This window comes from Melospiza georgiana, chromosome 1 (genome assembly GCF_028018845.1).
Source record: "Melospiza georgiana isolate bMelGeo1 chromosome 1, bMelGeo1.pri, whole genome shotgun sequence".
NCBI lineage: Eukaryota > Metazoa > Chordata > Aves > Passeriformes > Passerellidae > Melospiza > Melospiza georgiana.
In genome coordinates, this window is record NC_080430.1 from 153,945,541 (window position 1) to 153,973,179 (window position 27,639).

General features: G+C 49.6%; 1 protein-coding gene across 3 annotated transcripts in view; it reads left to right on the forward strand.

Annotated features, from left to right (window-relative positions):
• Positions 1-27,639, forward strand: part of ARHGAP39 (Rho GTPase activating protein 39) — a 169,637-nt gene that overhangs the window by 79,788 nt on the left and 62,210 nt on the right. For 2 of the 3 annotated variants that reach the window (XM_058028080.1, XM_058028095.1), the window contains exons 1-2: positions 19,302-19,411; positions 20,042-20,473. In XM_058028080.1, coding sequence (XP_057884063.1) covers positions 19,320-19,411; positions 20,042-20,473 — 524 coding nt within the window. In that variant the 5' untranslated portion in view covers positions 19,302-19,319. Of the gene's footprint in view, positions 1-19,301; positions 19,412-20,041; positions 20,474-27,639 lie in introns of those variants that run through there. The other variant, XM_058028088.1, reaches the window with a different exon arrangement.

The following is a 27,639-nucleotide window of genomic DNA, read 5'->3' on the forward strand; positions in this document are numbered from 1 at the left end:
GGCATGGCCCCGGTTCCCTGCGGATAACCAACGCCCCCCTCCATTTTCCCTCCGCTTTTCGTCCCCGTCCGTGTCCCGAGGAACAATCCCAACTCTTTCATGTCTTGAGGAACAATCCCAACTCTTCCATGTCCCGAGGAACAATCCCAACTCTTTTCTGTCCCCAGGAACAATCCCAACTCTTTCATGTCCCAAGGAACAATCCCAACTCTTTCATGTCCTGAGGAACAATCCCAACTCTTTCATGTCCCGAGGAACAATCCCACAATCCCAATTTTTTCATGTCCTGAGGAACAATCCCAACTCCTCCATGTCCCAAGGAACAATCCCAACTCTTCCATGTCCTGAGGAACAATCCCAACTCTTTCATGTCCCGAGGAACAATCCCAACTCTTTTCTGTCCTCAGGAACAATCCCAACTCTTTCATGTCCAGAGGAACAATCCCAACTCTTCTATGTCCCGAGGAACAATCCCAACTCTTTTCTGTCCCGAGGAACAATCCCAACTCTTTCATGTCCAGAGGAACAATCCCAACTCTTCTATGTCCCAAGGAACAATCCCAACTCTTCTATGTCCCGAGGAACAATCCCAACTCTTTTCTGTCCTGAGGAACAATCCCAACTCTTTCATGTCCCGAGGAACAATCCCAACTCTTTCGTGTCCTGAGGAACAATCCCAACACTCTCTATGTCCCGAGGAACAATCCCAACTCTTTTCTGTCCCCAGGAACAATCCCAACTCTTCTATGTCCAAGGAACAATCCCAACTCTTCCATGTCCTGAGGAACAATCCCAACTCTTTCATGTCCCAAGGAACAATCCCAACTCTTCTATGTCCCGAGGAACAATCCCAACTCTTTTACGTCCCGAGGAACAATCCCAACTCTTCCATGTCCCGAGGAACAATCCCAACTCTTCCATGTCCTGAGGAACAATCCCAACTCTTTTCTGTCCTGAGGAACAATCCCAACTCTTCCATGTCCCGAGGAACAATCCCAACTCTTTCATGTCCCGAGGAACAATCCCAACTCTTTTCTGTCCCGAGGAACAATCCCAACTCTTCCATGTCCCGAGGAACAATCCCAACTCTTCCATGTCCCGAGGAATAATCCCAACTCTTCCATGTCCTGAGGAACAATCCCAACTCTTTCATGTCCCAAGGAACAATCCCAACTCTTTCATGTCCCGAGGAACAATCCCAACTCTTCCATGTCCTGAGGAACAATCCCAACTCTTTTCTGTCCCCAGGAACAATCCCAACTCTTTCATGTCCCGAGGAACAATCCCAACTCTTCCATGTCCCGAGGAACAATCCCAACTCTTTTCTGTCCTGAGGAACAATCCCAACTCTTCCATGTCCTGAGGAACAATCCCAACTCTTTCATGTCCCGAGGAACAATCCCAACTCTTTCATGTCCCGAGGAACAATCCCAACTCTTTCATGTCCCGAGGAACAATCCCAACTCTTCCATGTCCCGAGGAACAATCCCAACTCTTTCATGTCCTGAGGAACAATCCCAACTCCTTTTTGTCCCAAGGAACAATCCCAACTCTTTTCTGTCCCGCGGAACAATCCCAACTCTTCCATGCCCTGAGGAACAATCCCAACTCTTTCATGCCCTGAGGAACAATCCCAACTCTTTCATGTCCTGAGGAACAATCCCAACTCTTCCATGTCCCGAGGAACAATCCCAACTCTTCCATGCCCTGAGGAACAATCCCAACTCTTTTCTGTCCCAAGGAACAATCCCAACTCTTTCATGTCCTGAGGAACAATCCCAACTCTTTCATGTCCCAAGGAACAATCCCAACTCTTTCATGTCCCGAGGAACAATCCCAACTCTTTTCTGTCCCGAGGAACAATCCCAACTCTTTCATGTCCCGAGGAACAATCCCAACTCTTCCATGTCCCGAGGAACAATCCCAATTCTTTTCTGTCCTGAGGAACAATCCCAACTCTTTCATGTCCCGAGGAACAATCCCAACTCTTTCATGTCCTGAGGAACAATCCCAACTCTTTCATGTCCCGAGGAACAATCCCAACTCTTTCATGTCCTGAGGAACAATCCCAACTCTTTTCTGTCCCGAGGAACAATCCCAACTCTTTCATGTCCCAAGGAACAATCCCAACTCTTCCATGTCCCGAGGAACAATCCCAACTCTTCCATGTCCCAAGGAACAATCCCAACTCTTCTATATCCCGAGGAACAATCCCAACTCTTTCATGTCCCGAGGAACAATCCCAATTCTTTTCTGTCCTGAGGAACAATCCCAACTCTTTCATGTCCGGAGGAACAATCCCAACTCTTTCATGTCCCGAGGAACAATCCCAACTCTTTCATGTCCCGAGGAACAATCCCAACTCTTCCATGTCCTGAGGAACAATCCCAACTCTTTCATGTCCCAAGGAACAATCCCAACTCTTTTCTGTCCCCAGGAACAATCCCAACTCTTTCATGTCCGGAGGAACAATCCCAACTCTTTCATGTCCCGAGGAACAATCCCAACTCTTTTCTGTCCTGAGGAACAATCCCAACTCTTTCATGTCCCGAGGAACAATCCCAATTCTTTTCTGTCCCGAGGAACAATCCCAACTCTTTCATGTCCCGAGGAACAATCCCAACTCTTTCATGTCCTGAGGAACAATCCCAACTCTTTTCTGTCCTGAGGAACAATCCCAACTCTTTCATGTCCCGAGGAACAATCCCAACTCTTTCATGTCCCGAGGAACAATCCCAACTCTTCCATGTCCTGAGGAACAATCCCAACTCTTTCATGTCCCGAGGAACAATCCCAACTCTTTCATGTCCCGAGGAACAATCCCAACTCCTTCATGTCCCGAGGAACAATCCCAACTCTTTCATGTCCCGAGGAACAATCCCAACTCTTTCATGTCCCCAAGGAACAATCCCAACTCTTTCATGTCCTGAGGAACAATCCCAACTCTTTCATGTCCCGAGGAACAATCCCAACTCTTTCATGTCCTGAGGAACAATCCCAACTCTTTTCTGTCCCAAGGAACAATCCCAACTCTTTCATGTCCTGAGGAACAATCCCAACTCTTCCATGTCCCGAGGAACAATCCCAACTCTTCCATGTCCCCAAGAACAATCCCAACTCTTTCATGTCCCGAGGAACAATCCCAACTCCTTCATCTCCCGAGGAACAATCCCAACTCTTCCATGTCCCAAGGAACAATCCCAACTCTTTCATGTCCCGAGGAACAATCCCAACTCTTTCATGTCCCAAGGAACAATCCCAACTCTTCCATGTCCCAAGGAACAATCCCAACTCTTTCATGTCCTGAGGAACAATCCCAACTCTTTTCTGTCCCCAGGAACAATCCCAACTCTTTCATGTCCCGAGGAACAATCCCAACTCTTTCATGTCATGTCCCGAGGAGCAATCCCAACTCTTCCATGTCCCGAGGAACAATCCCAACTCTTTTCTGTCCCAAGGAACAATCCCAACTCTTTCATGTCCTGAGGAACAATCCCAACTCTTTTCTGTCCCAAGGAACAATCCCAACTCTTCTATGTCCCGAGGAACAATCCCAACTCTTTTCTGTCCCGAGGAACAATCCCAACTCTTTCATGTCCCAAGGAACAATCCCAACTCTTTTCTGTCCCGAGGAACAATCCCAACTCTTTCATGTCCCGAGGAACAATCCCAACTCTTTTCTGTCCCGAGGAACAATCCCAACTCTTTCATGTCCTGAGGAACAATCCCAACTCTTCCATGTCCCGAGGAACAATCCCAACTCTTTCATGTCCCAAGGAACAATCCCAACTCTTTTCTGTCCCGAGGAACAATCCCAACTCTTCCATGTCCCAAGGAACAATCCCAACTCTTTTCTGTCCCGAGGAACAATCCCAACTCTTTCATGTCCCGAGGAACAATCCCAACTCTTTTACGTCCCGAGGAACAATCCCAACTCTTTTATATCCCGAGGAACAATCCCAACTCTTTCATGTCCCGACGAGCAATCCCAACTCTTTCATGTCCCGACGAGCAATCCCAACTCTTTCATGTCCCGAGGAACAATCCCAACTCTTTCATGTCCTGAGGAACAATCCCAACTCTTTTCTGTCCCGAGGAACAATCCCAATTTTTTTTTTATTCCTGGATTTGGGAGCAGGGGAAGCAGCGCAAACTCCGATCCCGTGATTTTACTCCTACAGAGGGAGGAGGAGGAGGGAGGAAGTTCTTTTCCCAGATGGGATTCGCTGTCTTGGAGCTTGGAATGTTTTGCGGCCTTATCTCCCCAACCCTAAAAATATCCCGACGGGAAGATTTCCTCCCTCTTGGAGAAGGTCATCGGATATTCAGGAGGTGACCTCGGGAAGGTCGTTCTCGTTTTTCAATTTTACCTCATTGCTCCCATCCTCTCATTTTTCAATTTTACCTCATTGCTCCCGTCATCCCAGGGATGGGATTTTTTAAATATTTTTTTTATATTTTTTAAATATATTTTTATATTTTTTTATAATTTTTTATATTTTTAATAGTTTTTTTTATATTTTTTTTATATTTTTTTTATATTTTTTTAAATTTTTTCGGCGTCAAATTCCGCGGGGAGTTAAAGGGAGTTAACGCTCTGGGGAAAACAAGGATCCCTTGTTTTCATCCCCAAATCCTCCTCCTCCTGCTGGAATCCTCCCTCATCCTGATCCAATGGCGACAGGCGGCCTCTCGGGGTCACCTGCTCCCCGCCAGCTGCCGCTTCCCCGGGACCAGGAAAAGCCGTCCCAAAGCCCCGGCTCGGGATTTCCAAGGAATTCCAACCCCCGGAGGAGGAGGAGGAGGAGGAGGAGGAGGAGGAGGAGGAGGAACAGGAGGAGGAGGAGGAACAGGAGGAGGAGGAGGACGAGGAGGAGGAGGAGGAGGAGGAATATTTTTCTCTTATTTTTTCTCTTATTTTCCTCTTATTTTTCTCTTATTTTTCTCTCATTTTTCTCTTATTTTTCTCTCATTTTTCTCTTATTTTTCTCTCATTTTTCTCTCATTTTTCTCTCATTTTCCTCTTATTTTTCTCTCATTTTTCTCTTATTTTCCTCTCATTTTTCTCTTATTTTTCTCTTATTTTTCTCTCATTTTTCTCTTATTTTTCTCTTATTTTTCTCTTATTTTCCTCTTATTTTTCTCTCATTTTTCTCTCATTTTTCTCTTATTTTTCTCTCATTTTTCTCTCCCGGCTCACATTTGCCGTTTGCACTTCCCTGCTCTTCTCCCGACCTCATTCCACGAATTTTTCGGAGTTCAGAAAGCGCAGGACGCGCTCCGGGCCTCGTTTTTTTTTTCTTCCGCTCGGGGCTGGGCTCAGCAAGGAAAACAAAACTTTCTCCAAGTTTTTTTTTTTTCCTCGGTGCTGCTTTTCCCTTTAAGGTTTTTGCGGATTGTTCCTCGTTTTGTTTTTTTTTTTTGCTGTTATGGAATGTTCCCTTTTTTCCTCCCAGGGGAACTGGATTTAAAGTTATTCCAGTCTGGAATTTAATTTTTAGGTTGTTTAGACTAATTTAAATGTTTAGATTAAATTTTAATTTTAGATGCGTTTAGATTTCATATTTTCCCCACGTTAAATCCGTAAAATCTCGTGCTCTGACACGTCTCGAATTCCCGAAAAAAAAAGTGAATTTTTACTGTTTTGTTGGAATTTTTTGTCCTTTCCCTGCTGTTTTCCAACCAACCTCTGTGACTTTGGGGATCCCGCTTTCCCAATCTTCATCCACACTTGGCCTTTTCCTCCATCCACCCGGGCTCCACTTTTTTTTAAGCTTCAATCTTTAAATTTAATCTTTGGCACGAATGGAATTTTTTTTTTAAATGGAAACGAGGTTTTTCCCTAAGGAGTTAAAAAGCAGGAGTTCAAGGAAAGGGAGTTTTGGACACGTGGTGTGGGGAGGGTCGGGATTCAGCAGCTGCCGCCGGAATTTTTTCCCTTCTCCTCTCCCTCAGCTGCCGCTGCCCCAAACCACCAAACTCGGCCTTTTTTCCCTTAAAAAAAAAGGGGAAAAATCGGGGATACCGATTTTCCAAATCATGGAATGGTTTGGGAAGGGAAAAATCCCATCCAGCCCCTTGGACAAATTCCGCCATCCCGGGTTTCTGCAAGCTGGGACAATTCCAGGGGTTCAGGGACAGCCACGATTTCTCTGGGAATTCCATTCCACCCTCCCAGCCAGGAATTCCTTCCCAATATTCCCACCTTTCCCTGCCCTCTGGCAGCGGGAAGCCACTCCCTGATTATCCAGGGCGACAAAAATAGGGAATTTTTAAAAAAAAAACACCAAAAAATCAGTTTAGCCGAGGCACGGGTGATTCCTGAATCCCGCTCGCAAGGCAGCGGCAAAACCACCAGGAATTCCGTGAAAATGAGGAAAAGCAACATCCTTCCTGGTGTTTTTACGGAATTTTCCTGGAATTTTGGTGGTGTTGGATTTCCGCTCCCCGGCGTTTTTCTTTGCGCAAAATACGAAACGGAGACTCCCGAGATTGGCAGAATTTCCTTTTCCCGCAGGAATTTTCGGGGCAGGGAGAAAATTTCTTCCCTCGATCCTGATCGTTCCAGGTTTTTCTCGGATTGGTGCAGGTCGTTGCTTGTTCCGGGGTTTTTTTTGGCTCAAAGTGTTCCTCTCGATATTCCCCATTTCCAAAGAGCTTATTCCCGTTAATCGCCTTTTCCTGGGAAGATTCCGACTGGAAAAGCAGAACGAGATTAATTTATTACGGATTTTTAGGGAGTGTTTGAGTCGGTGCTGGCAAATCCCACTGGGATAATCTTCCTTCCAGTTCCTGGGATGTTCAGGGATGAGAATTTGGGATTTGGGAAGCGAATTTTAGCTGATCTGAGGAGTGGGGTTTCATGGATCAAGGTTGGGAATCATCTGCTCCACCTCGGAGGTTGGAAATTCGGCTCTTCCCATCCCAAAATTTCCCCATCATCCCCGGGAACGTGGAATTTTCCAGGAGGACAAGTCAAGGGAAGGTGGAATTCAGATCCGTTGGTTTGGATTTGGTTTGGATTTGGTTTGGATTTGGTTTGGATTTGGTTTGGGTGGAAACCAATGAGGACCTGAAGGTTTATTTAAAAAAATCATGGATAATGGATCCCAAAGTTCTGGGATTTTCTGGAGCATCTTCAGTTCGTTAAGCTTTTATCAATTAAAACACTCCAAGGTGGTTTTTTTTGGGAATGTTGTCCCAAAATCTTGGATAAAATGTTGGATGGGCATCCCACCCCCTGCCAGATCCTTCCCTGGGATCTCCAGCTCCTCTTTCCCTCCAATCCCAATCCCATCCCAATCCCATCCCAATCCAATCCCAATCCCATCCCATCCCAATCCCATCCCAATCCCAATCCCAATCCCATCCCAATCCCAATCCCATCCCAATCCCATCCCAATCCCATCCCAATCCAATCCCAATCCCATCCCAATCCCATCCCAATCCCAATCCCAATCCCATCCCAGTCCCATCCCAATCCCATCCCAATCCCAATCCCATCCCAATCCCATCCCAATCCCATCCCAATCCCAATCCAATCCCATCCCAATCCAATCCCATCCCAATCCCAATCCCATCCCAATCCCATCCCAATCCCAATCCCATCCCAATCCCATCCCAATCCCATCCCAATCCCATCCCAATCCCATCCCAATCCCAATCCCAATCCCATCCCAATCCCAATCCCAATCCCAATCCCAATCCCAATCCCATCCCAATCCCATCCCAATCCCATCCCAATCCCAATCCCATCCCAATCCCATCCCAATCCCAATCCCATCCCACGGTGTCGTCCAGCCCCTCTCCCACCATTTTGGGATGAGAAAAATTGCCCAAAATTTCCCCACAATCCCCGGGAACGCGGCTTTTCCTGGAGGACGAGTCAAGGGAAGGTGGAATTCGGATCCGTTGGTTTGGATTTGGTTTGGATTTGGTTTGGATTTGGTTTGGATTTGGTTTGGGTGGAATCCAATGAGGACCTGAAGGTTTATTTAAAAAATCATGGATAATGGATCCCAAAGTTCTCCTGGGATCTTGTGGGGGCGTCTTCCATTCGTGAAGTTTTTTATCAATTAAAACACTCCAAGGTGGTTTTTTTTTGGGAATGTTGTCCCAAAATCTTGGATAAAATGTTGGATGGGCTTCCCAGCCCCTGCCAGATCCTTCCCTGGGATCTCCAGCTCCTCTTTCCCTCCCATCCCAATCCCAATCCCATCCCAATCCCATCCCATCCCAATCCCATCCCAATCCCATCCCAATCCCATCCCAATCCCAATCCCATCCCATCCCATCCCAATCCCATCCCAATCCCATCCCAATCCCATCCCAATCCCATCCCAATCCCATCCCAATCCCATCCCAATCCCATCCCAATCCCATCCCACGGTGTCGTCCAGCCCCTCTCCCACCATTTTGGGATGAGAAAAATTGCCCAAAATTTCCCCACCATCCCCGGGAACGCGGAATTTTCCAGGAGGACGAGTCAAGGGAAGGTGGAATTCAGATCCATTGGTTTGGATTTGGTTTGGATTTGGTTTGGGTGGAATCCAATGAGGACCTGAAGGTTTATTAAAAAATCATGGATAATGGATCCCAAAGTTCTGGGATTTTCTGGAGCATCTTCGGTTCGTGAAGCTTTTATCAATTAAAACACTCCAAGGTGGTTTTTTTTGGGAATGTTGTCCCAAAATCTTGGATAAAATGTTGGATGGGCATCCCGCCCCCTGCCAGATCCTTCCCTGGGATCTCCAGCTCCTCTTTCCCTCCCATCCCCATCCCAATCCCATCCCAATCCCATCCCATCCCAATCCCATCCCAATCGCAATCCCATCCCAATCCCAATCCCAATCCCAATCCAATCCCAATCCCAATCCCATCCCAATCCCAATCCCATCCCATCCCAATCCCAATCCCATCCCATGGTGTTGTCCAGCCCCTCTCCCACCATTTTGAGATGAGAAAAATTGCCCAAAATTTCCCCACAATCCCCGGGAACGCGGCTTTTCCTGGAGGACGAGTCAAGGGAAGGTGGAATTCGGATCCATTGGTTTGGATTTGGTTTGGATTTGGTTTGGATTTGGTTTGGGTGGAATCCAATGAGGACCTGAAGGTTTATTTAAAAAATCATGGATAATGGATCCCAAAGTTCTCCTGGGATCTTGTGGGGGCATCTTCCATTTGTGAAGTTTTTTATCAATTAAAACACTCCAAGGTGGTTTTTTTTGGGAATGTTGTCCCAAAATCTTGGATAAAATGTTGGATGGGCATCCCAGCCCCTGCCAGATCCTTCCCTGGGATCTCCAGCTCCTCTTTCCCTCCAATCCCAATCCCATCCCATCCCAATCCCAATCCCATCCCAATCCCATCCCAATCCCATCCCAATCCCATCCCAATCCCAATCCCATCCCAATCCCAATCCAATCCCAATCCCATCCCAATCCCAATCCCATCCCAATTCCAATCCAATCCCAATCCCAATCCCATCCCAATCCCATCCAATCCCAATCCCAATCCCATCCCAATCCCAATCCCATCCCAATCCCAATCCCATCCCAATCCCAATCCCATCCCAATCCCATCCCAATCCCAATCCCATCCCAATCCCATCCCATCCCAATCCCATCCCAATCCCAATCCCATCCCAATCCCAATCCCAATCCCATCCCAATCCCAATCCCAATCCCATCCCAATCCCATCCCAATCCCATCCCAATCCCAATCCCATCCCAATCCCAATCCCAATCCCATCCCAATCCCATCCCCAGCTCCTCTCCCGCCATTTTGGGATCACAAACGACTCCTCCGTCTCAATCCCGCTCCCGTTCCCTCTCCCACCCCTCGCCCAAAACAATTCCCGTCCTCCTCTCCTCGTTTTCCCTCTTCCCTTCAAACCCAAACTTTTCCCGGCCTGATATCCCCGAGCCCTTGGCCTCTCCGGGCTTTAATGAGGCGAGAGGCTCAGAAAGTGATTAATCGGCGTCGGGCCAATTAATTGGCGTGATTGAAGTGATTAATTGGCGTCGGGGGAGATATCGGGCGGCGAAAGCCTCGGGATAAAATTCCAGAGCTCCTTTGAGAGGCTCGAGGTCGTCCCGGCGCTTTCGCTGCTTCCGTGCGGATCCTTCCGTTCATTTTTCCTTATCAGCTCTCCGGCAGCTTCCTAAATTCCCTAAATTCCTTTTTTTTTTATTTTATTTTTTTATTTTTTTTTCCCCCTCTCTCCCTGGAGTTTCAAGGAGATGCCTGAGCCGTGAAGTTCGGATCGGGAGCGTCGGAAAGGGCGCCGATAAGACGGGGAAAAAAAAATAAAAATTCCGTCCTTTCCCTTTTTCCCCTTTTCTGAGGGTGCGCTTTGAAGCCTCCAGGGGTTTTTTTGGGGATTTTTTGGGGATTTTTTGGGAGTTTTATCCCTGTGTCCTCCAGGGCAGAAGGGATGGGAGGAAGCCAAAAACGCGGATGCAAAGCGGGATGTTGGGAGATGGGAGGGGTTGGAATGTTTCTTATGGCGGCGTTCCGTTCTCCAGGGCAAAAATTCCTCTGAAAAGGGGGAAAATTCCGCTGAAAAAGGGGAAAATTCCTCTGAAAAAGGGGAAAAAATCCTCTGAAAAGGGGAAAAATTCCTCTGAAAAAGGGGAAAAAATTCCTCTGAAAAAGGGAAAAATTCCTCCAAATAAGGGGGAAAAATTCATCTGATAAAGGAGGAAAAATTCCTCTGAAAAAGGGGGGAAAATTCCTTTGAAAAAGGGGAAAAAATTCCTCTGAAAAAGGAAAAAATTCCTCTGAAAAAGGGGAAAAATTTCCTCTGAAAAAGGGAAAAAAATTCCTGTGAATAAGAGGCGAAAAATTCCTCTGAAAAAGGGGAAAAATTCCTGTGAATAAGAGGCGAAAAATTCCTCTGAAAAAGGGGAAAAATTTCTCTGAAAAAGGGGGGAAAAATCCTGTGAAAAATGGGAAAAAAATCCTCTGGAAAAGGGGGGGAAATTCCTCTGAAAAAGGGAGTAAAAATTCCTCTAAAAAGGGAAAAAATTCCCCTGAAAAAGGGAAAAATTCCTCTGAAAAAGGGGAAAAAATTCCTCTGAAAAAGGGGAAAAAATTCCTCTGAAAAGGGGGAAAAAATCCTCTGAAAAAGGGGGAAAAATTCCTCTGAAAAAGGGGAAAATTCCTCTGAAAAAGGAGGAAAAATTCCTCTGAAAAAGGGAGAATTTTGTCCAAAAAAGGGGAAAAATTCCTCCGAAAAAGGGGAAAAAATTCCTGTGAAAAAGGGGAAATTGGGGTTTTCGCACTTCTGAAATCATTTTTGATTGTTTTTAAGGTTTCTTCGGGAATTGTTTCCTCTGAGGGCGGGATTTTATAGGAATTTCCCGGAGAAGTCGCGGATGTCCCATCTCTGGAAGGGTCCGAGGGCGAGTTGGGAAAGGATTGGAGCAGCCTGGGATGGTGGAAGGTGCTCCTGCCCCGTGGAACGGGGTTGATTTAGATGATCCTGAAGGTCCCTCCCCACCCCAACCGTTCCATGGTTTCTGGGGCTCAATCTCATCCCGAATTTCCAGGATTTTGATTCCCGGCGGAATCAGGGCATTGGCAGCAGGGACGGGGATTTTGGGATTTGTGGAGCGTCGCGATTTTGGAGCCTTGATCCAACGCTGGGTTGGATCCATCAGATGATTCCCTCTTGGATTCCACCCCCCGATTCTCCAGCGGGGTCACCTCACGGAAATCCTCGTTTTCCTTGGGTTCCCTCGCTCGGGGAAGTCGGAATTCCACGAATCTCCGGGATTTTGATTCCCGTCGGAATCAGGGCATTGGCAGCAGGGATGGGGATTTTGGGATTCGTGGAGCGTCGCGATTTTGGAGCCTTTGGATGGTGCTCGATCCAACGCTGGGGAACATCAGAATCCCTCTTGGATTCCACCCCCCGATTCTCCAGCGGGGTCACCTCACGGAAATCCTCGTTTTCCTTGGGTTCCCTCGCTCGGGCAATTCGGAATTCCACGAATTAAGGTTTCTTCGGGAATTTTTTTCCCACCCCAACCATTCCATGGTTTCTGGGGCTCAATCCCATCCCCAATCTCCGGGATTTTTGGATTCCCGGCGGAATCAGGGCATTGGCAGCAGGGACGGGGATTTTGGGATTCGTGGAGCGTCGCGATTTTGGAGCCTTGATCCAACGCTGGGGAACATCAGATGATTCCCTCTTGGATTCCACCCCCCAAATCTCCAGCGGGGTCACCTCACGGAAATCCTCGTTTTCCTTGGGTTCCCTCGCTCGGGGAATTGGGAATTCCACGAATTACGGTTTCTTCGGGAAATTTTTTCCCACCCCAACCATTCCATGGTTTCTGGGGCTCAATCCCATCCCCAGTCTCCGGGATTTTGATTCCCGGTGGAATCAGGGCATTGGCAGCAGGGATGGGGATTTTGGGATTCGTGGAGCGTCGCGATTTTGGAGCCTTTGGATGGTGCTGGATCCAACACTGGGGAACATCAGAATCCCTCTTGGATTCCACCCCCCGATTCTCCAGCGGGGTCACCTCATGGAAATCCTCGTTTTCCTTGGGTTCCCTCGCTCGGGGAAGTCGGAATTCCATGAATTAAGGTTTCTTCGGGAATTTTTTCCTCTGAGGGTGGGATTTGTTGGAATTTCCCAGAAAATCAGGGCATTGGCAGCAGGGAAAAAAATGTGGTGCTCGATCCAACGCTGGGGAACATCAGAATCCCCTCTTGGATTCCACCCCCTGATTCTCCAGCGGGGTCACCTCACGGAAATCCTCGTTTTCCTTGGGTTCCCTCGCTCGGGGAAGTCGGAATTCCACGAATTAAGGTTTCTTCGGGAATTGTTTCCTCTGAGGGCGGGATTTGTGGGAATTTCATGGAGAAGTCGCGGATGTCCCACCTCTGGAAGGGTCCGAGGGCGAGTTGGGAAAGGATTGGAGCAGCCTGGGATGGTGGAAGGTGTTCCTGCCCCATGGAATGGGGTTGATTTAGATGGTCCTGAAGGTCCCTCCCCACCCCAACCATTCCATGGTTTCTGGGGCTCAATCTCATCCCGAATTTCCAGGATTTTGGGATTCCCGGCGGAATCAGGGCATTGGCAGCCGGGACGGGGATTTTGGGATTCGTGGAGCGTCGCGATTTTGGAGCCTTGATCCAACGCTGGGGAACATCAGATGATTCCCTCTTGGATTCCACCCCCCGATTCTCCAGCGGGATCACCTCATGGAAATCCTCGTTTTCCTTGGGTTCCCTCACTCGGGGAAGTCGGAATTCCACGAATTACGGTTTCTTCGGGAATTTTTTTCCCACCCCAACCATTCCATGGTTTCTGGGGCTCAATCCCATCCCGAATTTCCAGGATTTTGATTCCCGGTGGAATCAGGGCATTGGCAGCAGGGATGGGGATTTTGGGATTCGTGGAGCGTCACGATTTTGGAGCCTTTGGATGGTGCTCGATCCAACGCTGGGGAACATCAGATGATTCCCTCTTGGATTCCACCCCCCGATTCTCCAACGGGGTCATCTCATGGAAATCCTCGTTTTCCTTGGGTTCCCTCGCTCGGGGAAGTCGGAATTCCACGAATTCCATTCGTAGCCACCCCCAGATCCGTCAGAACACCGACATTTCAAACTATCCAGGGATTTACTCCTTCGGGAAGGGGCTGCAATTCCAAGCCGGCAGAGAAATCCGGGAGCTTCATCCCTATGCAAAAAAAATTCCTCCTCCTCCTCCTCCTCCTCCTCCTGCTCCGTTTGGCTCCTGAAAGTGCTGAGGAAGAACTTGGCCAGCCGGGAGCTTCCCCGGAGCGCATTCCAAGTTGTGGCACATCCCAGGACGTGTTATCCCGGTTTGTCTGGGTCTGGGAATTCCTCCGGGGCCGTCATTTGGGCTGCAAATCATTCCCGAGTTGCAAATCCCGGGGTTGTATCTCCGGGAAAATCAAAGGGGGGAGTTGAGTTCCGACGCTGTGGGATCGGCCGGGCCGCGTTATCCCGGCATTCCGCCTCTTCCAGAGCAGCTGGAGGATTTTGAATCCCGTTGGAAAACGAGCTGGACCAGCTGAGGGCTCCGAGCCCGGCTCACACCCGGCTCCTCCCTCCAGGGATTTTTTTTTTTCCCTTGGAAATCGGGCGTTTCTGAGGAGCCTCCAGGGGTTCATTCCCGGGAATGGGATCCATGTGATCCGTCCTTGTCCCACTCTGTGTCAGGTTCCTTCCTCACTGAGCCTCACTTCGCTTTTTATTCCTCCCCAGACGTTCCTTAAAAGCCTTGGAAAAGCAGGCGAGGACAAATCCCAAATAACTTCATTCAATTCCTTTTTTTTTTAAATAAAAACCCACAGAAAAGGGGAATTTGAATAAAAATATAAAAATGCGGATCCTGGGAATGTCTCAGGTGCCCTCTGGATTATCCAGAGGTGACGAGTGCAGTGTTTGGGGCAATCTGAAAAATCGGAATTCTCTGGGTTTTTTTGGGATTACGACGTCTCTTCATCCTCTTTGGAATTTTCTAAGCTCCCATTTGCTGCTGGATGATCCCAAAAATCCCTTTGGTTGTGTTTGTGAGCGAGGGGGGGTCAGGGCAATTCCGGGAAAACGCGGATTGGGGGGGAAAGGATGGAGAGCAGCCCTGGAGAGACGGGATTTGGGAATGTTGGTGGGCGAGAAGCTCCACAGGACTCATCCGTGTGCTCTGGTCCTGGAAATGCCCAATGTCCCGGGCTCGTCCCACAGCGTGGGCAGCAGGGAAAGAGGGAATTCTGACCTGAGATCCCACCGGGAATTCTGCACCAGGATCCAACAGCAGGAGGACCTGGGATTGCTGGAGCAATTCCAGAGGAGGCCCTGGGGCGGCTCCAAGGGCTGGAGAGAGGACGGGAGAGCTGGGAATGTCCAGCCTGGAGAAGGGACGGATCCAGGGGGACCTCAGAGACTGAAGGGGCTCCAGGAGAGCTGGAGAGGGATTTGGGATGAGGGATGGAGGGACAGGACACGGGGAATGGCTTCCCACTGCCAGAGGGCAGGGATGGATGGAATATTGGGAAGGAATTCTTCTCTGTGAGGGTGGTGACGTGCTGGAGTGGAATTTCCAGAGAATTTGTGGTTCCCTGGAAGTTTCAAAGGCCAGGTTGGACAGGGTTTGGAGCACCCTGGGAGGGGGAAAGGTGTCCCCTTGCCCATGGGACCATCCCGTCCCATCTCATCCCATCCCATCCCAACCCATCCCATGATCCCATCCCATGATCCCATCTCATGATTCCATCCCATCCCATCCCAAATTCCATCCCACCCCATCCCAGTTTCCATCCCAGTTTCCATCCCTTGATCCCATCCCAGTTTCCATCCCATGATCCCATCCCACCCCATCCCATGATCCCATCCCACCCCATCCCAGTTTCCATCCCAGCCCATCCCAGTTTCCAACCCAGTTTCCATCCCATGATCCCATCCCATGATCCCATCCCAGTTTCCATCCCAGTTTCCATCCCAGTTTCCATCCCATGATCCCATCCCATGATCCCATCCCATCCCAGTTTCCATCCCAGTTTCCATCCCACCCCATCCCAGTTTCCATCCCACCCCATCCCAGTTTCCATCCCAGTTTCCATCCCAGTTTCCATCCCACGATCCCATCCCAGTTTCCATCCCATGATCCCATCCCATCCCATCCCATCCCATGATCCCATCCCATGATTCCATCCCATCCCATCCTATCCCAAATTCCATCCCAGTTTCCATCCCAGTTCCCATCCCAGTTTCCATCCCAGCCCATCCCCGTTTCCATCCCAGTTTCCATCCCATGATCCCATCCCAGTTTCCATCCCAGTTTCCATCCCAGTTTCCATCCCAGTTTCCAACCCAGTTTCCATCCCATCCCATCCCAGTTTCCATCCCATCCCATCCCATCCCAGTTTCCATCCCAGTTTCCATCCCATGATTCCATCCCATGATCCCACCCCAGTTTCCATCCCAGTTTCCATCCCAGTTTCCATCCCAGTTTCCATCCCAGTTTCCATCCCAGTTTCCATCCCATGATCCCATCCCATGATCCCATCCCAGTTTCCATCCCAGTTTCCATCCCATCCCAGCCCATCCCAGTTCCATCCCAGTTTCCATCCCAGTTTCCATCCCATGATCCCATCCCATCCCATGATCCCATCCCATGATTCCATCCCATCCTATCCCAAATTCCATCCCACCCCATCCCAGTTTCCATCCCAGTTTCCATCCCAGTTTCCATCCCATGATCCCATCCCAGTTTCCATCCCATGATCCCATCCCAGTTTCCATCCCAGTTTCCATCCCATGATCCCATCCCAGTTCCCATCCCAGTTTCCATCCCAGTTTCCATCCCAGCCCATCCCAGTTTCCATCCCAGTTTCCATCCCAGTTTCCATCCCATGATCCCATCCCCGTTTCCATCCCAGTTTCCATCCCATGATCCCATCCCACCCCATCCCAGCCCATCCCAGTTTCCATCCCAGTTTCCATCCCAGTTTCCATCCCAGTTTCCTTCCCATGATCCCATCCCAATTTCCATCCCCGTTTCCATCCCAGTTTCCATCCCAGTTTCCTTCCCATGATCCCATCCCAATTTCCATCCCCGTTTCCATCCCAGTTTCCATCCCATGATCCCATCCCAGTTTCCATCCCAGTTTCCATCCCAGTTTCCATCCCAGTTTCCATCCCAGTTTCCATTCCAGTTTCCATCCCATAATCCCATCCCACCCCATCCCAGTTCCCATCCCAGTTTCCATCCCATGATCCCATCCCAGTTTCCATCCCCGTTTCCATCCCAGTTTCCTTCCCATGATCCCATCCCAATTTCCATCCCAGTTTCCATCCCAGTTTCCATCCCAGTTTCCATCCCACCCCATCCCAGTTTCCATCCCAGTTTCCATCCCAGTTTCCATCCCATCCCATGATCCCATCCCAGTTTCCATCCCAGTTTCCATCCCATCCCACCTCATCCCAGTTTCCATCCCATGATCCCATCCCAGCCCATCCCAGTTTCCATCCCATGATCCCATCCCAGTTTCCATCCCAGTTTCCATCCCAGTTTCCATCCCATGATCCCATCCCAATTTCCATCCCATGATCCCATCCCAGCCCATCCCAGTTTCCATCCCAGTTTCCATCCCAGTTTCCATCCCAGTTTCCATCCCATGATCCCATCCCAGTTTCCATCCCAGTTTCCATCCCCGTTTCCATCCCTTCCCGCGGATCCCAGGCGCGGCTGGGCCTGTCCCGCCCTCGCCATCTCCATCCCCGTCACCGTCGGGTTTCGGTGCTGACGGTGCCACCCGTGGTTGTTGTTGTCACCCGGCCCGGCTCTTTGGTTGTGGTTGTCACCCGGCCCACGGAGCCGACGCCTTTTCCCGGTGTCCAAACCGGGACAGGGCGGGAAGGAGCTCCGGGATCTGCTCCAGCTGCACCAGATGAGGTCGAATCCAGAATTTTTTGGGGTTTTTGCGGGGAATGCTGCCGGGTTGGGTGGTGTGGGTGGTGCAGGAGAAGTTCATCTCCAGGCTGGTGATTCCAGCCCTTCCCATTCCCCCATGGAATGTGGTTTGATCCCCGGCTCTGGACCTTCAAGGGTTCGGGGTGGACGCCACAATCCCAGGTGGAAATTGTGATGCTCCAACCCCGAGCGTGTGTGTTGCAGCCTTGTTGGGTTTCCCTGGGAGCTGAAAATCGGGGATTGGCCGGAAAACCTTTGGAAAATTCTGTGTTTTGTGTAAATAATTCTGTGGGGGTGGAAGAAGTTGTGAGGTCTTCATCCCGCGCTCACTGTGAAGGTTGATCGTGGAACTATTGGATGGTTTGGGTTGGAAGGGATCTTGGTTGGATTTCCCTTCTTTCCGTGTTTTTTTTTCCAGGCTGGAATGGGTGGGATTTATCAACTCTTGGAGACTCTATAGGGCGAAAAGAGAAGTTCTGAAATTGCTCTTCTCCACCCCGTGAGCATCAAGTCACGGAACTATCGGATGGTTGGGTTGGAAGGGATCTTGGTTGGATTTCCCTTCTTTCCGTGTTTTTTTTCCAGGCTGGAATGGGTGGGATTTATCAAGTCTTGGAGACTTTACAGGGTGAAAAGAGAAGTTCTGAAATTGCTCTTCTCCACCCCGTGAGCATCAAGTCACGGAACTATTGGATGGTTTGGGTTGGAAGGGATCTTGGTTGGATTTTCCCTTCTTTCCATGTTTTTTTTCCAGGCTGGAATGGGTGGGAATCATCGAGTCTTGGACATGGGAGACTTTATAGGGGTGGAAGGACGAGTTGTCAAATTGCTCTTCTTCCACGAGCGCCGAGTCACGGAACCATTGGATGGTTGGGAGGGACCTTGGTTGGTGCTTCCCATCTCTCCTTGTCCTTTCCCAGGCTGGAATGGGTGGGAATCATCGAGTCTTGGACACAGGAAACTCAGTGGGGGTGCAAGGAAGAGTTGAGCGGTCGCTCTTCTCCATCCCGCGCTGACGTCAAATCATGGAATCATCAGATGGCTGGGGTTGGGAGGGACCTGGGTAAATTTTCCATCTCTCCCTGTTCCCTTCCAGGCTGGAATAGATGGGAATCATCAACTCTTGGACATGGGAGACTTGATGGAGCTGGAAGAAAGAGTTGAGCGGTTGTTCCTCTCCATCCCATGATTTTGTCAAATCAGAAAGTCATGGGGTGGCTTGGGTGACCTTCCAAGGTCTCTTGGTTGATGTTTCCCATCTCTCCCTGTCCTTTCCCAGGCTGGAATGGGTGGGATTTATCGAGTCTTGGACATGGAATATTTGATGGGGGTGCAAGGAAGAGTTGAGCAGTCGCCCTTCTCCATGCCGTGTTTGCGTCAAATTGTGGAATCATCGGAGAGTCAGGACTGGGAGAGACCTTGGCTGGTGCTTCCCATCTCTCCCTGTCCTTTCCCAGGCTGGAATGGGTGGGAATCATCGAGTCTTGGACACAGGAGACTCGATGGGGGTGGAAGGAAGAGTTGAGCGGTTGCTCTTCTCCATCCCGTGCTCGCGTCAAATCACGGAATCATTGGATGGCTGGGGCTGGGAGGGACCTGGTTAAATTTTCCGTCTCTCCCTGTCCCTTTCCAGGCTGGAATGGGTGGGAATCATCGACTCTTGGACATGGGAGACTTGATGGAGCTGGAAGGAAGAGTTGAGCAGTTGTTCTTCTCCATCCCATGATGTTGTCAAATCAGAAAGCCATGGGGTGGCTTGGGTGACCTTCCGAGGTCTCTTGGTTGATGTTTCCCATCTCTCCCTGTCCTTTCCCAGGCTGGAATGGGTGGGATTTATCGAGTCTTGGACACAGGAGACTCGATGGGGGTGCAAGGAAGAGTTGAGCCGTTTCTCTTCTCCGTTTCGCACTTTGCCAAATCATGGAATCATCAGACCTTGGGTGACGTTCCGAGGTCTCTTGGTTGACGTTCCCCTTCTCTCCCTGTCCTTTCCCAGGCTGGAATGGGTGGGAATCATCGAGTCTTGGACATGGAATATTTGATGGGGGTGCAAGGAAGATCTGAGCAGTCGTTCTTCTCCATCCCGTGACGTTGTCAAACCACAAAATCATGGGGTGGCTTGGGTGACCTTCCGAGGTCTCTTGGTTGACGTTCCCCTTCTCTCCCTGTCCATTTCCAGGCTGGAATGGGTGGGATTTATCAAGTCTTGGACACTTGGTGGGATTTATCAAGTCTTGGACTCAGTGTGGGTGCAAGGAAGATTTGAGCAGTCGTTCTTCTCCATCCCGTGACGTTGTCAAACCACAAAATCATGGGGTGGCTTGGGTGACCTTCCGAGGTCTCTTGGTTGATGTTCCCCTTCTCTCCCTGTCCCTTCCCAGGCTGGAATGGGTGGGATTTATCAAGTCTTGGACACTTGGTGGGATTTATCAAGTCTTGGACTCAGTGTGGGTGCAAGGAAGATTTGAGCAGTCGCTCTTCTCCATCCTGTGACGTCGTCAAACCACAAAATCATGGGGTGGCTTGGGTGACCTTCCAAGGTCTCTTGGTTGACGTTCCCCTTCTCTCCCTGTCCCTTCCCAGGCTGGAATGGGTGGAAATCATCGAGCCCCGCACCCGGGAGCGCATGTACGCCAACCTGATCACGGGCGAGTGCGTGTGGGACCCGCCGGCCGGCGTGCGCATCAAGCGCACCAATGAGAACCAGTGGTGGGAGCTCTTCGACCCCAACACCTCGCGCTTCTACTACTACAATGCCACCACGCAGAGGACGGTGTGGCACCGGCCCCAGAACTGCGACATCATCCCGCTGGCCAAGCTGCAGACACTGAAGCAGAACACGGAGTCGCCGCGGGCGTCGACGGAGAACAGCCCCGGGCGGAGCAGCAATGTCAGCCGCGAGGGGAGCACCAGCTCGTCCCTGGAGCAGGAGCTGGAGGGCAGCGAGAAGGGGCAGGAGCAGCGCCCCGGCCGCCAGCCCGGCCACTACTCGGTGGTGAAGGAGGAAACGGAAAGGTAAAGGTGGGAGGAAGTCGGGAATTTGCGGTGGTGGCGGTGGTGGTGGTCTCCAGGAGGAACGATGGTTTGTGGTTGGTTCCTCGTGCTCGACCTCTGGTGGGTCTCCGTTGAGTTGGATCCTCCAAAAAACGAGGAGGAGGAAGAGGGAAAAACTCAGGAAAAGGTGTTTCTCCACCTCAGGGATATTTTACATTTACAAGATTCGCTGAAGGAATAATGTCATCCTCTGAAATTCGTTTTTAGGGTTGGAAATTTGGGTTTAGAGCCCGGGTGGGAGAAAATTGGGAATTCCCAGTGGTGGTGTCCAAGAGCAAAATCCTGCAGGTCTTGGGTGTTTTGTGGATCGTTCTTCGTGCTCGACCGCTGGTGGGTCTCCATTGAGTTGGATCCTCCACAAAACCAAGGAGGAAAAACATCAGGAAAAGGTGTTTCTCCACCTTAGGGATATTTTAGATGTTCCCTAAAGAAATAATTTCTCATCCTCTGAAATTCGTTTTTGGGATTGGAAATTTGGGTTTACAGCTCGATTAGGAGAAAATTGGGAATTTCCAGTGGTGGTGGTCTCCAAGAGCAAAATCCTGCAGGTTTGGGTAGAGATGTTTTGTGGTTGGTTCCTCATGCTCGACCTCTGGTGGGTCTCCATTGAGTGGGATCCTCCAAAAAACCAAGGAGGAAAAACATCAGGAAAAGGTGTTTCTCCACCTCAGGGGTATTTTAGATTTAGAAGATTCCCTGAAGGAATAATTTCTTGTCCTCTTGAAATTCGTTTTTAGGGTTGGAAATTTGGGTTTAGAGCCCGGGTGGGAAAAAATCGGGAATTTCCAGTGCAGAGAAATCCTGCAGGTCTTGGGTGAAGATGGTTTGTGGTTGGTTCCTCGTGCTCGACCTCTGGTGGGTCTCCACTGAGTTGGATCCTCCAAAAAACCAAGGAGGAAAAACATCAGGAAAAGGCATTTCTCCACCTCAGGGGTATTTTAGAGGTTCCCTCTGTTTTTGGGATTGGAAATTTGGGTTTAGAGTCCCAGCAGGAGAAAATCGGGAATTTCCAGTGCTGGTGGTGTCCAAGAGCAAAGTCCTGCAGGTCTTGGGTGTTTTGTGGATGGTTCCTCATGCTCGAGTCCTGGTGGGTCTCCGTTGAGTTGGATCCTCCAAAAAACCAAGGAGGAAAAACATCAGGAAAAGGCGTTTCTCCACCTTAAGGATATTTTAGATGTTCCCTAAAGAAATAATTTCTCATCCTATTGAAATTCGTTTTTGGGATTGGAAATTTGGGTTTAGAGCCCGAGCGGGAGAAAATTGGGAATTTCCAGTGGTGGTGTCCAAGAGCAAAATCCTGCAGGTTTGGGTAGAGATGTTTTGTGGTTGGTTCCTCGTGCTCAACCTCTGGTGGGTCTCCACTGAGTTGGATCCTCCAAGAAACGAGGAGGAAAAACATCAGGAAAAGGTGTTTCTCCACCTCAGGGGTATTTTAGATGTTCCCTAAAGAAATAATTTCTCATCTTCTGAAATTCATTTTTAGGATTGGAAATTTGGGTTTAGAGCCCGGGTGGGAGAAAATCAGGAATTTCCAGTGCTGGTGGTCTCCAAGAGCAAAGTCCTGCAGGTTTGGGTAGAGATGTTTTGTGGATGGTTCCTCATGCTCGAGTCCTGGTGGGTCTCCACTGAGTTGGATCCTCCACAAACCAAGGAGGAAAAACATCAGGAAAAGGTGTTTCTCCACCTCAGGGATATTTTAGATTTACAGGATTCCCTGAAGGAATAATTTCTCGTCCACTTGAAATTCGCTTTTAGGACTGGCAATTCTAATTTTGTGGGTTTTCAGTGATTTCCCTGGATAAGGAAAATCCACGGGATTTTTCACGGGATGGTTCACGGCACATCCGCGGCCGCTCCCGCCGCTCTGGGGAGCTCCTGGCCGGGACAATTTCCCTCGGGAAGGAGAAGGGAGCCGGTGCCCCATTCCCAAGGACAACGTTCGTGTCGCTCCTCCATTTTTTTATGGATTAAAAGCCGCGAATCACGGAATGGTGGAATGGTTTGGGTTGGAAAGGAGCTTTGAAATCCATCTTTGTCCATCTCCTGCACCTCCCACCATCCCAACCTGACTTGGGACCATTCCAGGCACCCAACCCGACCTGGGACCATTCCAGGCACGGAGCAGCCGCAGCTTTCCGGGTCGTTAATTAATGCAATTATCCTCCCTTAATTGATGCTTCTGACCGCGTTAAGGAGCCGGCCGGGTTGAGGAGACCAATCCGGGATGGAATTCCCGTTCCCGGGAACGGCGGCTGGGTGGGAACGGGAATTCCCGGCCGGGCCGGCGCTTTCGTGTGGGACATCGGGGAGGAGGTGCCGCCTTCCCGAGGTCCTGATGGGATCTCCGAGCCTGGGAACGGGGGGATCCTCCCGGAGCAGGGGGATTTTGGGGATGGAGATGGGTTTGGGGTCGTTCGGTGCCGGCGGATGTGGAATCGTGGAATTGCGGAATTATGGAATGGTTTGGGATGGGAGAGGACTGGAAGATCGTGGAATTGCAGCCTTTTCCATGGGCAGGGACACCTTCCACCATCCCAGGTTGCTCCAACGTCCAACCTGGCCTTGGATATTTCCAGGGATCCAGGGGCAGTCACGGATGCTCTGGGAATTCCATCCCAGCCCCTCACCACGTTCCCAGGGAAGAATTCCTTCCCAAATCCCACCATCCCAACCCAACCTGGGACCATTCCAGGCACGGAGCAGCCGCAGCTTTCCGGGTCGTTAATTAATGCAATTATCCTCCCTTAATTGATGCTTCTGACCGCGTTAAGGAGCCGGCCGGGTTGAGGAGACCAATGCGGGACGGAATTCCCGTTCCCGGGAACGGCGGCTGGGTGGGAACGGGAATTCCCGGCCGGGCCGGCGCTTTGGTGTGGGACATCGGGGAGGAGGTGCCGCCTTCCCGAGGTGCTGATGGGATCTCTGAGCCTGGGAACGGGGGGATCCTCCTGGAGCAGGGGGATTTTGGGGATGGAGATGGGTTTGGGGTCGTTCGGTGCCGGCGGATGAGGAATCGTGGAATTGCAGAATTATGGAATGGTTTGGGATGGGAGAGCACTGGAAGATCGTGGAATTTCAGTCTTTTCCATGGGCAGGGACACCTTCCACCATCCCAGGTTGCTCCAACATCCAACCTGGCCTCGGACATTTCCAGGGATCGAGGGGCAGCCACGGATTCTCTGGGAATTCCATCCCAGCCCCTCACCACGTTCCCAGGGAAGAATTCCTTCCCAAATCCCACCATCCCAACCCGACCTGGGACCATTCCAGGCACCCAACCCAACCTGGGACCATTCCAGGCACGGAGCAGCCGCAGCTTTCCGGGTCGTTAATTAATGCAATTATCCTCCCTTAATTGATGCTTCTGACCGCGTTAAGGAGCCGGCCGGGTTGAGGAGACCAATGCGGGACGGAATTCCCGTTCCCGGGAACGGCGGCTGGGCGGGAACGGGAATTCCCGGCCGGGCCGGCGCTCTCGTGTGGGACATCGGGGAGGAGGTGCCGCCTTCCCGAGGTGCTGATGGGATCTCCGAGCCTGGGAACGGGAGGATCCTCCCGGAGCAGGGGGATTTTGGGGATGGAGATGGGTTTGGGGCCGTTCGGTGCCGGTGGATGCGGAATGGTGGAATTGCAGAATTATGGAATGGTTTGGGATGGGAGAGGACTGGAAGATCGTGGAATTTCAGCCTTTTCCATGGGCAGGGCCACCTTCCACCATCCCAGGTTGCTCCAAGCCCCGTCCCACCCAACCTGGAAAATTCCACAGATGGAGCATCCACAGATCCTAAAATTCATCCTTTCATCCAAGGAATCTGTTAGCCAGGAAAAATCCATAAGGATTTGCCTTGAGATTTGTTCGATTTTATCCGTCAGGATTTCTGGGATGCGACCGCAGCCAGGAAAAATCCATAAGGATTTGCCTCAAGATTTGTCTGATTTTATCCGTCGGGATTTCTGGGATGCGACCGCGGCCCCGTTCCTGTGGAAGTCCTCGGTGCCCACGTTGGGAATTTGGTCGGGTTGAGTTTTCCGGATTGTCCCGGGTTTTCCAAGGCCATGTTGGGTGGGAACGTCTGGCTTGGGGACACGAACCAGGCCAAGGTGGAGATTCCAGGGAAAACCTCAAACGTGGAATGGTTTGGGCGGGAAGGATCCTGAAATCCGTCCATTTCCATCCATTTCCATCCATTTCCATGGGCAGGGCCACCTTCCACCATCCCAGGTTGCTCCAAGCCCCGTCCCACCCAACCTGGAAAATTCCATGGATGGAGCATCCACAGATCCTAAAATTCATCCTTCAATCCAAGGAATCTGTTAGCCAGGAAAAATCCATGAGGATTTACCTTGAGATTTGTCCGATTTTATCCATCGGGATTTCTGAGATGCGACCGCGGCCCCGTTCCTGTGGAAGTCCTCGGTGCCCACTTTGGGAATTTGTTCGGGTTGGGTTTTCCGGATTGTCCCGGTTTTTTTGTTCCAGGTTGGGTGGGAACGTCTGGCTTGGGGACACAAACCAGGCCAAGGTGGAGATTCCAGGGAAAACCTCGAACGTGGAATGGTTTGGGCGGGAAGGATCCCGAAATCCGTCCATTCCCATGGGCAGGGCCACCTTCCACCATCCCAGGTTGCTCCAACCTGGCCTTGGACACTTCCATGGATTTGAGGATCCATCTGGATTCTGCCATGGATTTGGGATCCATCTGGATTCCATCATGGATTTGAGGATCCATCTAAATTCCAACATGGATTTGGGAATCCATCTAAATTCCTCCATGGATTTGAGGGCCCATCTGGATTCCTCCATGGATTTGAGGATCCATCTGGATTCTGATACGGATTTGGGAATCCATCTGGATTCCACTATAGATTTGGGGATCCATCTGGATTCTGTCGTGGAATTAGGAATCCATCTAAATTCTGACATGGATTTGGGAATCCATCTGGATTCCGCCAAGGATTTGAGGATCCATCTAAATTCTTCCATGGATTTGAGGATCCATCTAAATTCTGACATGGAATTGGGGATCCATCTGGATTCTGCCATGGATGTGGGGTCCATCTGGATTTCTCCATGGATTTGAGGATCCATCTGGATTCCTCCATGGATTTGGGGATCCATGTAAATTCCAACATGGATTTGGGGATCCATCTGGATTCCTCCATGGATTTGAGGGTCCATCTAAGTTCTGACATGGATTTGGGGATTCATCTAAATTCCAACATGGATTTGAGGATCCATCTGAGTTCCACCATGGATTTGAGGGCCCGTATGGATTCTGCCATGGAATTGGGAATCCATCTAAATTCTGACATGGATTTGGGGATCCATCTGGATTCCTCCAAGGATGTGGGAATCCATCTGGATTCCTCCGTGGACTTGAGGATCCATCTGGGTTTCACCATGGATTTGAGGATCCATCTGGATTCTGCCATGGAATTGGGAATCCATCTAAATTCCGACATGGATTTGGGATCCATCTGGATTCCGCCGTGGAATTGGGGATCCATCTGGATTCCATCATGGATTTGGGGATCCATCTGGATTCCTCCATGAAGCTGAGGATCCATCTGGATTCTGATATGGAACTGGGGATCCATCAGGATTCCATCATGGATGTGGGGATCCATCTGGATTCTGTCATGGATTTGGGGATCCATCTAAGTTCTGACATGGATTTAGGAATCCATCTGGATTCCACTATAGATTTGGGGATGCATCTGGATTCTGTCGTGGAATTGGGAATCCATCTAAATTCTGACATGGATTTGGGGATCCATCTGGATTTCACCATGGATGTGAGGATCCATCTGGATTCTGTCATGGATTTGGGAATCCATCTAAATTCTGACATGGATTTGGGGAATCCATCTGGATTCCATCATGGAATTGGGGATCCATCTGGATCCCATCATGGATTTGGGGTCCATCTGGATTCCTCCATGGATTTGGGGCCCATCTAAATTCCAACATGGATTTGAGGATCCATCTAAATTCTTCCATGGATTTGGGGATCCATTTGGATTCCTCCGTGGACTTGAGGATCCATCTGGATTTCACCATGGATTTGGGGATCCATCTGGATATCTCCATGGATTTGGGGTCCATCTGGATTCCATCATGGATTTGGGGTCCATCTGGATCCCATCATGGATTTGGGGTCCCTCTGGATTTCTCCATGGATCTGAGGATCCATCTGGATTCTGCCATGGATTTGGATCCATCTGGATTCCATCATGGATTTGGGGACAGCACCGGGATCAGAGGTGACGCCTTTCTCTCGGGAATCCAGGAGGAGGAGGAGGAACAGGAACAGGAGGAGGAGGAGGAGGAACAGGAGGAGGAACAGGAGGAACAGAAGGAGGAGGAGGAGGAGGAGGAGGAGGAGGAGGAGGAGGAGGAACAGGAACAGGAGGAGGAGGAGGAACAGGAACAGGAACAGGAGGGGGGAATTCCATAATTCCATAATTCCATAATTCCACTCACACGGTCCAGTCGGTGAGGAAAAGGGGATTAAGCAATTCCTCACATCCGTGATTCCGTAATTCCAGGGCTAAATCCAACTAAAATCACCTTTGACAGAACCTTGATTTTATTGCTCCGCTAAAATTTTGGAGCTTTATCCCCTTAGGGAGATTTGTTGCTTTTCCCTCTTTTTTATTCCCCTCCCGAAACCAACATCGGATCCGAATTTTATTAACGGGAGACTCGGGGGGATTTTAGGGAATTTTTTATTTTATGTTTTTTTTAATAAAGTTATTTCTCCGGATATTTTCTGGAGAAACCTTTGCTCCGTGTTTTTCCGAACGGGATTGAATCCGAGCGCGTTCCCGCCGGGAAGGGATTTTTAAGGCAAAAAAAAAAATCAACATTTTCCTGTGCTCGTTGGGTTGGATAATGTCGGAAAGATAATAAATATATAATAAATAAGATAAATACAATATGAATGTAATTAAATATAATAAATAAATAAACATATTTATAAAATATATATATGTAAATATAAATATATATTTATATATATTTAAATATATAAAAATCTATATATTTATATTTATATATATTTATATATATAAAAAATATATAAATATAAATATATATAAATATATATTTATATTTTTATATATAT